The following is a 16,571-nucleotide window of genomic DNA, read 5'->3' as shown; positions in this document are numbered from 1 at the left end:
ACACACGAATGAGATAGCACAGACATGGTGCCACTGCCACCATGCCACAGTGTCCTGCCCTGGCACAGCGAGCCAGCCAAAGCCGGGCAGAAGCCGTGGCAGGTGGTTCAGTTCAGAGGTACCTCAGGAAAAATAGAAATGTCAGGAATCCCGGCTGGCAGTCCTTGTTACTGTCCGTCCTCTTGGCACACCGCCTCTGTCGAGGGATTCCCCAAGGCACTGCAGTGCAGTAGTGCAGAAATCACAGGCAGGAGATGGCTGAAATGGGGGTGGCAGAACTGGGAGGTCCCTCCGGAAGATCACTGTGCATGGAAGTAGATAGGCTTGACTTTTCCAGACAGGATCTTGGGAACCTGCACAGAGATGATCTCGGCCATCATTTCAGGGTAGTCCACGCTCACCATATGTGCCTTAATTAAGAGGTCAAATGTAAACTGATGCAGATCCTTGGCAATCTGGGAAAGGAAGAAAGTTTGTTAAGAGGGAAGTCCTTGGTCAGGGATTTCTCTGGGAAGACACGGAGCAGACGTTAGCAGGGACAGCAGGTCAGGGCTGGCCCTCGCTGCAGCGGGACCCGCTCTGCTCCCTGGCCGTCCCTGCCCCGCTCGCCGTGCGGGCGGCACGAGCATCAGCCTGGGAGTACGTAGCGTATTTTGCCACGGCCCTTCGCACTCAGACGTTACAGTGCCCCACACAAACAAGGATGGATAAAAATGGCACTTTCTTACTCCTGTGGAAACTTGTCATACCCTGTGCAGATGCTGCTGACTTCACTTATTAAGAACTATTTTTCCCTTGTAGACATGGAACTGTACGGGCACGGAGCTGAGCCCCAGGGAAAGAAGAAGGGTCTGGCTCACGTCTCACCAGTACCACTTGAAGCCACAAATGGAGAATTTGTTTTCACTGCTGTAATCAGAGAAGATTCATTTGGGGGCACTGAGGTTTTGAGCTGTTCTGCGAGGCTGACGATGGAAAAGTATCGTCTACAAAGAGCTCCGCACTGGTGAAAAAAGAAGCCCATAAGCCCAGGCACAGAGTGGTCATGGAAAGGGAGCCTGGATGAGACTATCTAGCACCTGTCCCATTGCATCTGCAAAACCTCCAGCGATGGGACTCCCACCACCCTGGGGAGCTTGTTTCAGGGAATGATCGCCCTCACTGCTAAAAGTTTCTCTCGTGTATCGTTTCTTATGTGTAGAGATAAACATCTCACTGTCCTCTTACAGGATGCACGGAGTCCAGGACCTTGGTGAGCTGGTAAAATCGCCGGGAGCAGGAGGTGGGGTTCTTCCTCTTGCAAGCGATGATACGGTCAAGTTCCTTAATGTAGTTCATTCGAAGTTCATCAAAGAGCTTCTGGTTCTTCAGGCCATCCACGGGAACTAGATGGGACATGGGAAGGAAACAGTAAGAGCTGCCCGGAGAGTGGAGAGAATAAAAGAGCAAGAGGAAGGCTGAAGGAGGGTCAGCACAGACCCAACAGGAAAGATCTGCCCACCAGCCCTGCTCCAGCAGGGAAAGATCTGCCCACCAGCCCTCACTCCCATCGGCTTCTTGGACTGCTGCTAACCCGAAGACCCTGGCTCAGCACTCGTTGGAAAAGACAGGCGAGAACCTTCAAAGCCATCCCTTGGGAAGTACGAGCACGTGCACAGGGAAAGCACCAGATACCTCCAGGGCGATACAGTGTGCAGCAACAGCAGATCTGGCAAGGAAAGTACTTACTAATACTGAAGAAGAGTAGAGCCTTCATACAGAGGAACTCCTGGGGCGTGATCTGAAGCCACCCAAACTCCTGGGAGAGGTGCCGCATCCGGACACACTGGCTGTACATTCGGGATTTGTGCATCCGGTACCTGGCAGGACAAGAGGTGCCACGCGCGGCAAGTGAGCGACGCGCTGCCCGTGGGATGCGTGGGGAGGGCACGCTGCCCGGCCCGGCCATCCCAGCCTTGCCCGGCGCGTCCCCACGGCCGAGAACCTGCGCTCCGCCTCGGGGGATGCCGGCAGCGATAGCCTGCACGCGGGAGAGGAACCTTTCCCAAAATGCCCACGGGTCATCCTCTTCGTCTGGAAACAGGTGGCTACCTGGGATCTGCAGGGTTTGTCTGACCCTCTGCCTTCCTGAAAAACGACCGCCGCGGCTCCCCGGCCGGGGCTGTCCGTAAGGGACTCGGAGCTGAGCTCGGGGCTCTCGGCGGGAGGTGTGGGTTTGCTCGCAGGTCTCTCTGGATCAGCCCCTCACACCCAGCACCAGCACTTGCTGGTGCCCTGATGGAACCCAAGGCAAGGCGGAGGGGAAGGGAAGACCGACCAGGAGAGACATGGCAACTCTCCTTACTGCTCCTGGACGTCGCTGCAGAGCAATTAGAGGGGAAAGCAGGGCCCTCCCACGCTTTGTTGGCCAGCTCTGACAGCACGATTACACAAGCTGTACGTTTCACAAGCAGATGGGAAACCAAATTCCTTGTCTTGTTCTCGTTTCTCACCTGGCCTGACCGAGACGAAGCACAGTAGGAGATTGTTATTTCACACTTACTCATTGAAGACCAAATCTGGAGCGAAGTAAAGCATCCTGGAATTGACGTTGGTGAAAGATCTCCAGCCCATAGCAAAAACCATAAGGCCCATCCAAGAGTACTGGATTATTGACATCTGGTCATCCACGTGCAGGTTGCGAAATCCTATTAAAAAATGGGAGAGGGATGTTACGAACTAACACAGGGTTCCTGCAGTTACCAGGACTGTTTTCGTGCAGACTCCAGCTCTCCTGTTACGGTGAGGTGGTCCGGAGCCTCACCGCAGCCTGGTGCTCACACCTTGATGGGCAAACAGACACAGCCAAAGCACAAAAGTGCCACTGGAAGGGGAGAAAGGGGATCCCCAGGCACGGGAGGGGATAAAGAAAAACACATGCAGCAAAGCCTTTCAAAGGAAGGCAGTGATGAGGGATCAGAAGTGACATCTTCCCCCCAAGAGTCTCAAGGATCTTCACAAGCTGTATTTAAAGGCTTTGCAGCACCCAGTGGGGTGAACAAGCACCATCCCGCAACAGGCTGGACAAAAAAGGTCCAGCAGGATGGGATTCAGTGGCTCCCCGCAGTCCCGCAGGATAACACGGTGCTGTGCCGTGTGCTCTGCAGTCACGGTGCAGCCCCCAACGTCTCCGCTCCAAACCATCCCCAGTTACCACGCGAGACAGCGCGTCGGCAGCGGGAGAACCGAGGAGCCGATGAGGTTTGAGGTTTGTTTGCTTCGTTCTGCTACTATAACCCAGCGAGGGGGAGCGGGAGCCCCCGCAGCAGCACCATTAACCCTATCACGTTCCCCAGGCACTGAGGCAGAAACAAGCCCTCATTAACCAATTACCTCCTCCGGTGCAACGCTGGCGCTCAAGAAAATATGACAAAAAACCTCCTCTCTTTTCAACCCGCTAGGACTTCACCGGGTCTAAGTGAATTGATTTTAATGTGCAACGCTCAGAGCCAGCAGTAGCCCCGGGGCATCACTGCGGGTACCGGGCTGCTGCTGCCTCTGTCCAACGCAGACATGTTCACCTAATGCCTGTGGAAATGGGCACGAAAACCTCTGCTGAATCGTGGGGCAAACACCGACATCCCTTAAATTCAAATGGCTGTTCCCAGGCAGCCCCGCACAGACAAATCCCAGCACGTTCACAGCACGCACAAACGTCACCTCCGACACCGCACTTTTTTCTGGATACTTGTAAGCAGCCAAACGTAACCTGGTTTCGCAAAATCATGTTAATTCAAGCAAATATTAGAGCCATTCTGACACCTCCAGTGTATAATTATAACCCATCGAAGCAAACAGCTGTCTCCTGCTTGGGCAGCTGCCGGCTGCAAACGAGCACACGCCGTGTTCTATTGCTGACTGATCTTGCTTTGCATTTGTAGGTTCTCCCTTCAGCTTGTGTGTCAGTGGATTAAAGCACTGAAGCTTATGTGCAAGCAGTGTCCTACCGAGGGTGGACAGGGGCTTCCACCCGCGGGGCGCTCGGCTCAACACGAACCTTCTGCCAGCGAGAGGGAAACTCGTTAACGGCACACGAGGATGGACAAGGCATCTGGGCAACTCAAGGCCTTCACGAAATCAGTCGTACTCATCTCTGAGTTGCACCTAATCTTTGCAGTGAGAAGGATTTTGGTGCACTTGTTCATTGCCTTGTAAATATGTTCACTGAAAAAAAATATTTGTGCAAGCTTTATGACTGTTTAAGGAGAGTATTTGAACACAACAGTTCTGTTGTTACAGGACTTAGAGTTTGCTTTCTGCTTGACCACAAAAACAAGTTCTAGAAACACAGTGGCTGACTTTTCTAAAAGGAATCATTGCTTCCCGTTCCTGAGCTGAAACGCCTTGAAACAAACTGATTTTCAGAAACCAGATATCTGTCATTTCCTGGAAACCTCCCCCTCTCCAGGCATCTTAGATGATATATGGCCAAAATCACTGTAAAAGAAAATAATACAAACCTAATGCCACAATATATTGTTAAATTTTTAGTATTGGCGTAGTTTGAAGAGATCCAAATGGAGATACCTTCTACAGAAAGAAACGATAGCAAAAGTAAAATTACATTTACTGACGACTTGAAAAAGATCAATGCATAACCTTTTTGTTGTGAATAATCGTAAAACACCACAGTTTGGAAATGAACACTCTGTCTTCCCTCTTGCTGCACTGCTGTGCCAGACCCGCATCTTCCGAAGAGATCAGCAGCCGAGCTCCTCACGTGTCACCACCAGTACCATCTCCAATGTAAACAAATACTCTTTTTGCATCTGGAAATTCTATCGTCCGGAGAACGGAGAAAGATGCACAATTAGTTGTATCCTTACAGCTAAGGAGTGAGTCAGAGCTGGTGTAAGGCAGCAGAGCCGCCCGCAACGGCCCGGGACGCCCCTCGAGCCCCAGCGGATGGAGAGGACGGAGACTTTGCAACAGCTCCAACGGACGGGTCCATCCCCCCCAGCAGGCACAGTGCTCCAGCCCCGCACACGTGCACCCAGTTGCTGAGAACGCAGAGGCTGTTCGTCCGCCCGTGCCCTCCACCACCCCTCCCCGCGCACCCGCCGCCCGCTTATCCGCTGCAGACCGACTTCCTGACGGCTTCGGGAACGAACTGAAGACTTTTCATTTGCTGCCAGCTAAAACGATCTTTAAATTGATGTGCTTGAGTGCTGATCTGAATTAACTGTAACATCCTCGCTGAATTTATGTGTATGGAAAAGGGAAAACACATACTCCTTCCACCTACCCTGAAGTGGGCAGATTTTACGGACTGAATCAGATTTTTTAATTCTGTGCTTCAGCAGCTTTCTTGGCAAGCTGTGGTTATTTAATCTTTCCTTTCCAGGGAAACCACAGTTTGATTCTACCTTCTCCTATGCAGAATTTCGATGGCACAGGGTCGAAGGGCCATACATCACATTTTCTCCACTGGACAGAGGCTGACGCCGCTGCCGTGGGCAAGCGGGATTCAGAGATGCTCCAACCTGGTGCAGTCTTGTTTCTAGGATATCACTGAAACCTCGCTGCATATTCATCACTTGGTACACAGGTGATGTTCGGTGCAGGGTTAATAATCACTTAATAACCAATACTAATCAATTGCTGGTGTTACCAGGCTGAGCCTACCTCTGTTTCCCCTCCTCCCACCAGCAGCAGTCACTGGAAAGCAAAACCTTTGCCCTTCCCTCTGCCCAGCAAGAGCGAAAACACCTCTGCCCTATCGACACTGCTTCCAGCACAAATCCAAAGCACGGCCCCGTCTGTCCGAGCTCCTACGAGGGAAATTATCGCAGCCAACACCGGCCCGCTCGCCTGCGCCCCGCGGAGCAGCAGCGGCAGAGGAGGCAGAGCCGACCCCGCGGCGGGGCGGCTGCCCGAGCCGAGGGGCTGTGCAACCACTGCCAGGAGCAGCGACCGGCAGCGCCGCTGTGGTTGTTTATTCCTTCCCTGGAAAATGCCAGCAGAATGACTAACAGGCGAATTTGTGGTTATTACCACTGAACCCCGGTGTGGGCACATGTCAGGGAACCGCTGGAAAAAGCTGGGGAAAACAAACGGGCTTTGACTCTCGCTCCGGGCACAGCGATGCCAATGGTCAGGCTGGCGCCAGCTCCGCGACTGGCAGCGCAGGGAGGGCAGCATGGGGAGCTGCCCACCACAGTGCCCACGCGGGGCAGCCAGGCAGCGTCCCACCGCAGCGCCCGTGCGGGGCAGCCAGGCAGCATCCCACCGCAGTGCCCGTGCGGGGCAGCCAGGCAGCGTCCCACCGCAGTGCCCGTGCGGGGCAGCCAGGCAGCATCCCACCGCAGCGCCCGCGGGGGGCAGCAGGTCCCGGAGGGTGCCCGGCCCGAGGAGGGGGCTGGGTTATGCTGCAGCGTGCAGAGGGGTGACCGCTCAGACGTACGGCGATCAGAACGAGTTTTGCCCAGACGCTGTTGCTGGCAGAGCGGGCGCCGGCGGCAGGAGGCAGCGGTGCAGCAGCTGGCACCGCCACGCTGCCACGCACCAGGGGTCGGAGATCAGGTGCAGTACAGCGGCGTAAAAGCCTTTGATGAGGGGGTGGTTACGATTTATGATGAAAAATGTTTTTCAAAGCACTCTCCCTTTCCATTAGCACTACCGCAGTTTTACAGCCTCAGCCCCCGGATTGCCGGTCAGGTTTGGTGGTGTCTCCGTGTACTTTTCTGAAGGAACCTTGATATCTGATGTAGATAAGCCAGAAGAGAAAGCATGATTTGTCCCTGGCTGCACAAGCTGGGTGAACCTTTTCTGACTCGAGAATTAAGAAACAGAATGGGCTACTCTGCATTTAGGCACATTCAGGCTGTAACAGCCCTCCTGGAGCACCGGCCGAGCTGCTCCCAGGGAGATTGCTGAGTTTTCTGGGAACGTCCAACATCTGACTACAGTTCAGCACCAGGTTTTGGCATATAGTGGGAAACTTATTTTGCCTCAGTTTTCCCCTTTGGTCATATCACCCCGCACACCAAGAGTAGGATCCCTCTCTTCTGCAGCATTTCCCGCAGAACGGGGCCAGGATGAGGGAAGCAGTTCGGGATCGTCCCCACACCCCAGTCTCGGGGATGCTGGAAGGTGAACTGGATCCCACTGCACCCAGAGTGAGCTCAGTCTTCTGCAATGCCACTCACAGTTGGCAGGACTAGGACATGCAGATTAGGATGCTCAGAACCACGGAGTGCATTCCATGGAACGCACACGTCACCAGGATGTTTTAATTTACAGTGTCTGATAACTATTAGCATTTGGAAACTTCCCAACTAACGTACTCCCGTATCACAACTCTGGATGCATCACAAATGTACTCCAGCAGCCTGCCACACAGGAGCAACATGACTGCCCGGGAGAAGCCCTTTGGGATTTTGTATCCCTCTTTGGCTACTTTACAATTAATTGGCTTGTGAAATAAAAGAATGGCGAGGAAGGATCTCTCCCATCTCTCCAGCCTCAGCTCCTTCCTGCCTGGTTTCCCCTGTCTCACTTTGGCATCACGAAGTGGCACGCTTCTGATTCCCTGGGGAATTCACCCTTTTCACCACTTCATGTGGGTTACAGGATGGGGCTAATACTTGTTTAGAGAAGAATTCTGCAGGTCTGGTGGATACGGCTCTGCAAGGGGAGCAAACCCCCGCAGGGAGAGTGGGAAGAGGGCAAGACCCTGAACCCCTGACCAGCGGCAGCCCCTCCCGCGCGGGAAGCAGACCCTACACAACACCGCGTGCCGGGGGCTGTCAGTGGGGCCAGACCCAAAAGCACAGGTTTGACACACTCTGTCACCCCTCAGTCACCTCTCATCAACCAGGCTCCCAAAGGAGACAAAGCTGACGGTGCTGCAGCTGCTTTACGGGGATATTGCACAGCCCGCTGCCCCACGCAGATGCTCCCCCAAGGAACTGTCTGATGGTGGGACACAGGCTGCAGACCACCTCCCTCCAACCCGCCCCAGGCGATGCGAGCAGGGGGCTTTAGGAACGTGCCAGGGAAGGGATGGGATTTGCTAGTTTTCCTCCTCACCTGGCAAGGCCTTTGCCCATTTGACCACGTAGACCAGCTGCCTCTCCCCGAGCTCATTCAGGCTGCTCAGCAGGTTGGAGAAGGAATCTGGCTGGCTGTTGTCGTGGCCGGCACACACCACGCCGGGCTCGATGGCCTCCAGGACGTTGAGGAAGATGGGCTGGCAGTCATACCCATCAATGCGCGTCATCACCATCTTGGGAGCTTGCTCCTCGGTGGGGCTGGATAAGCTGGCTGCATCAGCATCGTCTGGTGTCTTCAGGTTACCCAGCTTCTTCAGCTTGCGGGCTGTGGAAATGACACATTTCACCGCGAGTCTTAAAAATAAAAACAAAGCTTGAGGCTTCTTGGCCTCCTGCTCCATCACTGGAGGAAAGGGAAACTGATGGCCAGCAGTGGCCAGTCCTTCAGTGCACGCTGCCCAGAGAGTGCCCTGGCATCACACACCCTGTCTGAGGGCAAAGGCGAGCACACGTTGCACAAGGAAATCCCTTTGCTCACTACTCTTACATGGAAAAGGAGGAGCATCCTTTACATCCTCAGCTGTGACGGGTCTCACATTAACTCCCACTTAGAAATGGAGAGGAAAAACTGAGGAGAAGAGGGAAGAGCTGACTCGATTCAAAAACCCCTCACAAGCAATTAAAAAGGGAAGCAACACAAGCAAGTAAACTCAGTACACGGCCACATTCCAGGGGAAAAAAGCCATTGCACTCGGATGCTCAAGTCAATCGTTCCATCCCAGGCCAGAGTGGAAGCAGGATGGAACCAAGAGAAAAGCCACCTCCCCACCCGGGGCTCCGGCAACGCCTGCTGGCCGCTAACCAAGCTCTCCCAGCCAGGCCACCACTCTACAAACACACTATGGAAAATACATTTCAAAAGCTGGCAGGTGGTCCCATGGCTCTTTCCTTGGAGTCTCTCCAGCCAGCCCACTGGCAAGGAGAAGACTCGAGCAGGGGTGGCCTTGGTCTGCCGGCCAGCTTCGAGAGCAACGCCGGCAGAGCGGGCTTGTGGGGCTGGGGCTCAGGCAGCGACTGTGCCCGTGCCACCGTGACGAGGTGCCCCTCCTGTGGCAGTCTGCCAGCGAGACACACCAGCAGCTCCAGATGGGTGACTTCAGAACTCCTTGAGAGCCCGTGTTCGCCTAAGTCGGTATCTACGCGACAGCGCTCGGCACAGCGCAGGTTGGCAGGTTACTGCAGACAGGAACAGCTTTCACCCCTTACTGACTCCAAAAACCCTAATTAATTAGAGAAGAAAAGCTGATGGTAATTCAAGCAGAGAATACAACATCAAACCAATTGTCCTTGGGGTTTTGGCTCCTTCATTACATGATACTTATCTCAAGTTTCCTTTCAGCTGTAATTAGAAAAATAAGCAGCGAAACATAAAAATGTCAAGTCAAAGTGCAGCTTTATAAATCAATTCAAAACGTTGATCTTTAAGTAATGTACTTTGGATGATCTACTGTAAGAGCAATTAAGACAGGCTGCTCGGTGAAGAAGGAGGAGAAAAGAGTGATAAAAACGAGAGAGAGCAGCAGGAAAACAGGGCCGCAGAGCAGCACGACACCCCTGAGCCCCGAGCATCGCGCCTCCCCTCGCCCACCCCTGCAGGAGCCGCAGGCAGCACCGGGACCCGGCAGGCTCCGGACACTCTGCTCCCCAGCCCCCGGAGCACCGGCCCCTGGCGCGGACACGGCTCCGCGCTCCCCGGGAGCTGCGCGGAAGGAGAGGGGCGCAGGGCGCTGATCCCTCGCTGCCAAACAACCGAGCGTTAATTCGGGAAGGAGGCACCGGGGCAGACTCCACCTGAGGCAGAAACCACGGCTGATGGTCGTGTCGGGCACCGGCGCTTTAGAGACAGGAATGCTGCTGGGAAAGAAGAGCTCCAGCCGTAAAAGAAGAAATAGAACCCGAACTGTATCTTCCAAAGATGAACAACCAGTGCCCACCGCGTCCTGTGCGTAACTGGAGCCCAACCCACGCTGTATAAAACACACACACCGTTTGGTTTAAATGTCTGGGTTTTTTTTTCCTTAAAATTAAATTATCTAGTACTAAAAGATATGAGTGAGGTAAGAAGAGAGTGAGCAACCAACCGCGCCAGCTCCGAGCCTGCAGCCATAAACCAGCCCCCGTGTCGGAGAGGTGGCTGATAACTGCTCTTATCAGAGGAGCCCCCGTCTGCGCTGCCCACGAGCAGCAGCTCACGGATCACTGAAATACTGACGTTACTACACGGAGAAAAGCTTCAGAGGTGAACAGCAGCTTATACTCAGCCACCTGCACAAAAACCCTTTTCGGTGGCGGCTCCTACTCAGCCACTACTGGGAACGAAAAGAAAAAATATAGAAATTAAAGACATCTGTTACACTCTTACTCCGGGACACGCTAAGCGCGGCAGAAGCCCACACCATACGTCTCCAAAGGAAGCGGGATGAGCCCCAGCACGTGGGGCTGGAACCGCTCGGCTCACCGGCTCGGCTGTCAGCGGGATGAGCGCTCAGGAAGCCCCCGGGAAGGCAGCCGCTGGCACAGCACTGCCCGCAGCACCCCTCGGCCTCAGCTGGGCAAACATCGTGCGTGCCTGGGAAAACGCTCGGAGGACGTACCGTGGCACCACGACGAAACACTGACCAGTGCCCGAATCCGCAGGGAGCAGCTGCGGAACCACGGTCAAAGCAACACACTTTTTTTGAGGTGACTTATCCACCGGGCACTTCTGCAGCTGGCAGAGGAGGGCTCGGGGCTCCAGCACGGATTTCCACAAGTGCTGGGACTCAGGGAAGTTCTGGGGACCTGGAGGAAAACGGCTTCTGCACCAGCAAGAGGAGAGAACCCTGTCAGCCCCCGGCACCGCGTGCCGACTGCAGCCGCGGGCGAAATGTCAGAGAAGCCGAAACAGGGCTTGACTTATATCCTGTTCTTTAAATCTTTTATTAACATGTGGCTTGTCAAAACCAGACCCTGTCAAGCTACCAATCTTTTTGGTACAATAATTTCAGTCGATAATTATAATAATACTGGTGTAGCAGACATGTTTAAGAGATCTGCGTCAGTCTGGCCCACATGAGTTACAAAAACTCAAAAGATATAAAATCAGACGGTGCAGCAGCATGATTTTAAATCACCCAGGTGACACATTTCAAGAGTAATTATAAATGTTGAAACAACATCAGACAGGCTTGTTTCTTACGATGGTTGCTCACAGCCCTTTACTAGTAAACCTCTACATTCATTCCAAAAGAAAATTAACCATTTCTACTACAGTCTACTACAGTCTGTATGGCAATGCAAAGGTGAGAAAACAGTAACGAACATTGAGGACTGATAATTGAACAGATTGATTAAGGTCTGCTGATAAGCTCAGTATATTAAAGCAAAGCACTTTTCATTGCAAGTGGATATATCAAGCAACTGAACAAGTGAGCCGCATTCAACAAAGGTCGACCTCCATCCTCGGCAGCCCGAACCTCGCACCAAAAGCTGATGGAGAAACGCAGAGGCCTGAGCCGGCAGCACGGTTCAGTGGAGACAAGACTAACTGGAGCCCGAGTCGTGGGAAGGAGGAAAACACCGGCCCGGAGAGCATCCTGCCACCGCCTTTAAGCACCGATGCTGCTGACACCGGGAAAGCCGTGATTAGCCGTCCCCGTCCGAGGGAGGCGTGCGGCTGCAGAGGCCATGAGAACGGCAAAGAGCAGGCAACACACTCGGGAGCACGGAAGGGAAGAGTTTCACCTAAGGCACTGTGCAGAAGGCTAAAGGCTTATTAAGGCACAGCCAACAAATACCCACGGTGCGGACAGAAATTCCATAGAAGCAGGTTTTCCAGCCCAGCAAGCAAAGCCGTAACAAAGATGCAGTTGCTGGAAATCAAGGAGAGACAAGATGAAAAAGAAGGTACATGTATCACAACATGGAACGTAAGTAACTGCTGCAACGGTGCGGCAAAAATGTGTTAGATTGCACTGCTGGAAATGCATCGATATCAAATGTTTTTGTAAGAGATGAGCTCTACTCTAACCACCTTGCAGCCACAGCCACGGCACCTCGTAGCCACAGCCGATGGCACCCCCGCAGCCACGGCACATGGCACCCCGCAGCCACGGCACACAGCACCCTGCAGCCACGGCACATGGCACCCTGCAGCCATGGCACACCGCACCCCGCAGCCACGGCACATGGCACCCTGCAGCCACGGCACACGGCACCCTGCAGCCACGGCACATGGCACCCTGCAGCCATGGCACACCGCACCCTGCAGCCATGGCACACCGCACCCTGCAGCCACGGCACATGGCACCCTGCAGCCACGGCACACGGCACCCCGCAGCCATGGCACACCGCACCCCGCAGCCACGGCACATGGCACCCTGCAGCCACGGCACACGGCACCCTGCAGCCACGGCACATGGCACCCTGCAGCCATGGCACACCGCACCCCGCAGCCACGGCACATGGCACCCTGCAGCCACGGCACACGGCACCCTGCAGCCATGGCACACCGCACCCCGCAGCCATGGCACACCGCACCCTGCAGCCACGGCACACAGCACCCCGCAGCCACGGCACACCGCACCCTGCAGCCACGGCACACAGCACCCCGCAGCCACGGCACACGGCACCCTGCAGCCACGGCACATGGCACCCCCGCAGCCATGGCACACCGCACCCTGCAGCCACGGCACACGGCACCCTGCAGCCACGGCACATGGCACCCCGCAGCCATGGCACACCGCACCCTGCAGCCACGGCACATGGCACCCCGCAGCCATGGCACACGGCACCCCGCAGCCATGGCACATGGCACCCCGCAGCCACGGCCAAAACGCGCCGGCAGCGAACGGGCAGGAGGTGCCTCGAACCCAGAGCGCTGCGGGGTCCACGCAGGCACCTGCGCTCAGCAGGCATCGGTGCCATGGGAGAGGCAGGACAGGGCACCCCGGAACCGAGCACGCCAAACCAGCATTCTCACTTTCTTTTTTCTTTTCTTTTCTTTCCCCCTCTCTGGCTTTACAGTGTTGATCAGGAGAGAAGATTCTGTTTAATGGATTTCAGCTTGCAGGTCAGAGTGATCTCAATCAATAATGAAGTGCTTCGACATGTTGCCGTTCTGTGCCAAAGCAGAGAGCCCTAAATAGGGTATTCAGCGTGTCACCTCCTCCTCCCATCAAACCTCCCCGGAGCTGCAGGGCTGCTGCTCACAGGCGCCTCTATAATACCCTACAAGTGACTGGTAATTAACAGGCAGTTAAAAACAACTGTTTGGAGCTTGGAAGCGTTTGCAAACACTCTGCCTCTCTACTGTGGGAGAAATAACTGTGGACAAACTCACAGCATGCATGTTTTTAACAATTGCCTTTAAACCCACATTCAAAACAAATGTAAAACAGACCAGGCAGAACAGGTCAGGGTGACCCAAAGAGCTTCAGAAAAAAAAAAAGGAGGGGGGGCTATCAGTATTAGCATTAATTTTGTCAGTGTGTCCTGCAGAAGAAGGTTACACTGATGTATGTCTTCTCTTACTAAAGGAAGTCTCACCAGAAAAAAGCACTTAAAAAGAAGAGCATGCTTGTTTTGGATGGCACGTCGAAGCCCTCCTGCTGGCTGTGGACCAGGGAGCTGGGATGGGCTCCTCACCCCGAGCCTGGGAGCCCCGCAATCCCACGCGCAGGGCGGCAGCGGCGCCCCGGTCCCGACCCTCCCAGGCAGACAAGGGAAGGGTCCCCGAGGAGGGTCCCTGCTTCCCCAGGAAGCTGTGGCTACGAACGGCCACGAAACGGCCGGTGCGCAGGAGCCCTGCGAGGAGGCGCGCGGGCAGGCACGGCTCCGGGACGGCTCGGCTGGACGGAGCGGGAGTGGGAGCGAGGAGCGGGCAGAGCCCACGCATGGGGTCGGTGCCGTGAGGTTTCGGACTGTGGCACCTCTTGGGCCGTTGGTTCGTCCTGCCTGGTAGCAGGAGCAAGGAGCGAGCGGCACGTCTCTGCGTCCCGCCGCGAGCCGTGCCCCCACCGCTCGCATTTACCACCCGCGGCTGCCAGCGCAGAGGGGAGCCGGTGGGCTCCGGCCCCGCCGACGGGCCGAGTCTGTCGGAACCTGAGCTGTACGAACCGTTCTGGGCAGCAGCACAATGAAAAGCGCTGCTTCTCCGTGAGCAACACACCAGAACCGCTTTGGTAGCAAGCTCTTCAACACAACGTTGCAGCAGGGCAGCAGCTCTGGGAGGCACTGCCCATCCCAGTACTCAAACTGAAATGTTGGCACCTCCATCGAGCCAGGACTCGCCCACCTCCCTCTGTGGTGTGCCGCCACTGCCAGGGCTTTGCTTTTGGCACCACCCGTGACCCCCCTCGCTGCGCTGCCAGGGCCTTCTCGTTGCGGGTCAGGTCCATCAGCCCGGTTTTTCAGGGTATTTTCTTCTTCACTCTCACATCAAATGAACTCAAAGATGAGCCACCCAGTGATCTACGCTGTAGCTTCTTGATTTTGAGCAGAAACCCTCAGATTTTGGATACAGGCACCCTGTCAGGTTTTGGTAGAGCTACAGATTTCGGAGCAGAGACAAACTGTAACGAGGATCTTCAGCAGTGAGACAGGAGCAACTTCCATTCGGCAAAGAAAATACTGCGGCTGTAATTTCATGAACAAAAATGCCCCTTTCTGCCTGAGAAAAACAATCTTTAAATGGGAGCGCTCTGTTCAAAGAGGCTTTGGTACGAGTGAGAACCCAGCTCACCCAGCCGTTTACATTTTTTCAGATTAACAAGGAATTCCTTAAATTAAGGAAAAGAATGTTTCCAGAAACTCAAACAAAAGTTTAATCAAATTCAGAGGTTTGGTATAAGAAACCTGCAAATACTTCCCGAAGCTCATTATGCTCCACCAGCCCCGTTTTTTGAGGCATTTCCTGACCATTGACATGCCAAGTACACACGTTATCTGCAGCACTAGCCCGGCTCGCCCGGCCCGTGGCCCGGACCCAGGGCCGTTACGCAGACAGTACCTCCAAGAGTCATCCCGGCTTCGTAGCACTTCCGCAGGCGGCAGGACGGGCAGTTTTTCCTTCTGAACTTGTCGATGGTGCAGTCGTTCCGGCTGGCACAGAGGTATTTCTGTTTACCTACAAACATCAGAGGAAACGGCGGATGGGTGGTGGGTACCAACCAGACCAGGTTTACATGGAGAAACGGGCTCACGCTCTCTCGGCATCACCGGCACCACGAAAGGAGAGGGGAGAGGGGAGAGGGGAGAGGGGAGAGGGGAGAGGGGAGAGGGGAGAGGGGAGAGGGGAGAGGGGAGAGGGGAGAGGGGAGAGGGGAGAGGGGAGAGGAGCAGGCCATGCCAGTGCTGGTTTCCCAGTTCACCACCCAGCAGAAAATTTAAATTGGAAGCTGGCATCTCTTGGGATGACAGCACAGTTCTTCCTCTGCTGTTCCAGGAGTGGTTGACTGCCAGATATGAGTACAATGAGTACAACTGAGTACAGTGCCCAGACAGTGGCATTCCCTCTGCACCCACGGCTCTCTCCACACTGCTTTTTGGGGCTGAATTGCTTTTTGTGCCACCCATTGGTACTAACTAGGTTTGTTGTCCACAGGTTACAGACACTGGGGTCGGGGAGCCGCTGCCTCCCAGGCTCTGCTAACGTGGGTCTTGTGCTGGGCTGGCACCCGTCACCCTGTCCACTCACAGCTGGCAGGAGGAAACCCCCCCAGTAAGGGAGACCCTGCACAGCAGCAGCTTTGGGGGAGCTTGCAGAAAATTCAGAACTTACTTCTTGTCAGACTAGCCGGTATCTTAGACTCCTCTCTCCACTTGTTTGAAGAGCAGCCCTTAGAGCTCCGGATTTCAGCTCTTTTTTTTTTTTAACTGCTTCATTTGCGAGATGTGCCAAGAATGAACTTTCCTTCCTGACTCATCATTTGTTTTCTTGTCAAGTTGAAACACGTTTACTGGATCAGGATTTATCTGATGTTCTCCATACTGTTCCAAACTAAACCAGTCTCAGTAAATAATAGAGCTGTGCACCTCCAACTCTGCGCAGGCAGCCATTAGGGTGGGAAATCATCATCCTGCAAGCATTTGTTTTCTATATTCTTGTAGGAATAGCCCCTTGGAGTCATCAGAGACCCATTAAAAAGAGGAGGTTGAATCTAACCACTTAACGTACCAGTTTTGACAAGAGACCATCCATTTTGAGGCACTGAGTCAACAACTCCCCACCTCCCACGCACACTCCCACGACTTCTGAAGGTATCAGAATCAAAAGAAGGGGCAAATTTTTAGCAACTCACTACCACAGACCCCACTGGCACCGTCTGTTGCTTCCCATCGCCCTCAAGCTCCAGCGCATCCGTGTTTCCCGTGCCCGCGGGAGCGCAGAGCCCACAGCGGGTCCCCCCGCTCCTCCCTGGCACTGGCTGCAGCTTCATTGGCACCACTGGCCACATCCCACCTGCAGCCTCTCATCCCAGGGCTGCAGAAACGTCGTTA

General features: G+C 54.6%; 1 protein-coding gene across 1 annotated transcript in view; it reads right to left on the bottom strand.

The window, feature by feature from the left end:
* Positions 1 to 299: 299 nt before the first annotated feature.
* AR (androgen receptor) overlaps positions 300 to 16,571 on the bottom strand; it is a 47,634-nt gene continuing 31,362 nt past the window's right edge. Inside the window, exons 3-8 of the mRNA XM_086619954.1 lie at positions 15,082 to 15,198; positions 8,071 to 8,358; positions 2,543 to 2,687; positions 1,729 to 1,859; positions 1,228 to 1,385; positions 300 to 455 (exon numbers count right to left, since the gene is read on the bottom strand). Coding sequence (XP_086476080.1) covers positions 300 to 455; positions 1,228 to 1,385; positions 1,729 to 1,859; positions 2,543 to 2,687; positions 8,071 to 8,358; positions 15,082 to 15,198 — 995 coding nt within the window. The remainder of the gene's footprint in view (positions 456 to 1,227; positions 1,386 to 1,728; positions 1,860 to 2,542; positions 2,688 to 8,070; positions 8,359 to 15,081; positions 15,199 to 16,571) is intronic.

This window comes from Tauraco erythrolophus, chromosome 13, assembly GCF_009769465.1.
Source record: "Tauraco erythrolophus isolate bTauEry1 chromosome 13, bTauEry1.pri, whole genome shotgun sequence".
In the NCBI taxonomy this organism is placed as follows: Eukaryota; Metazoa; Chordata; class Aves; order Musophagiformes; family Musophagidae; genus Tauraco; species Tauraco erythrolophus.
This window is presented reverse-complemented; position numbering and strand designations above follow the sequence as displayed.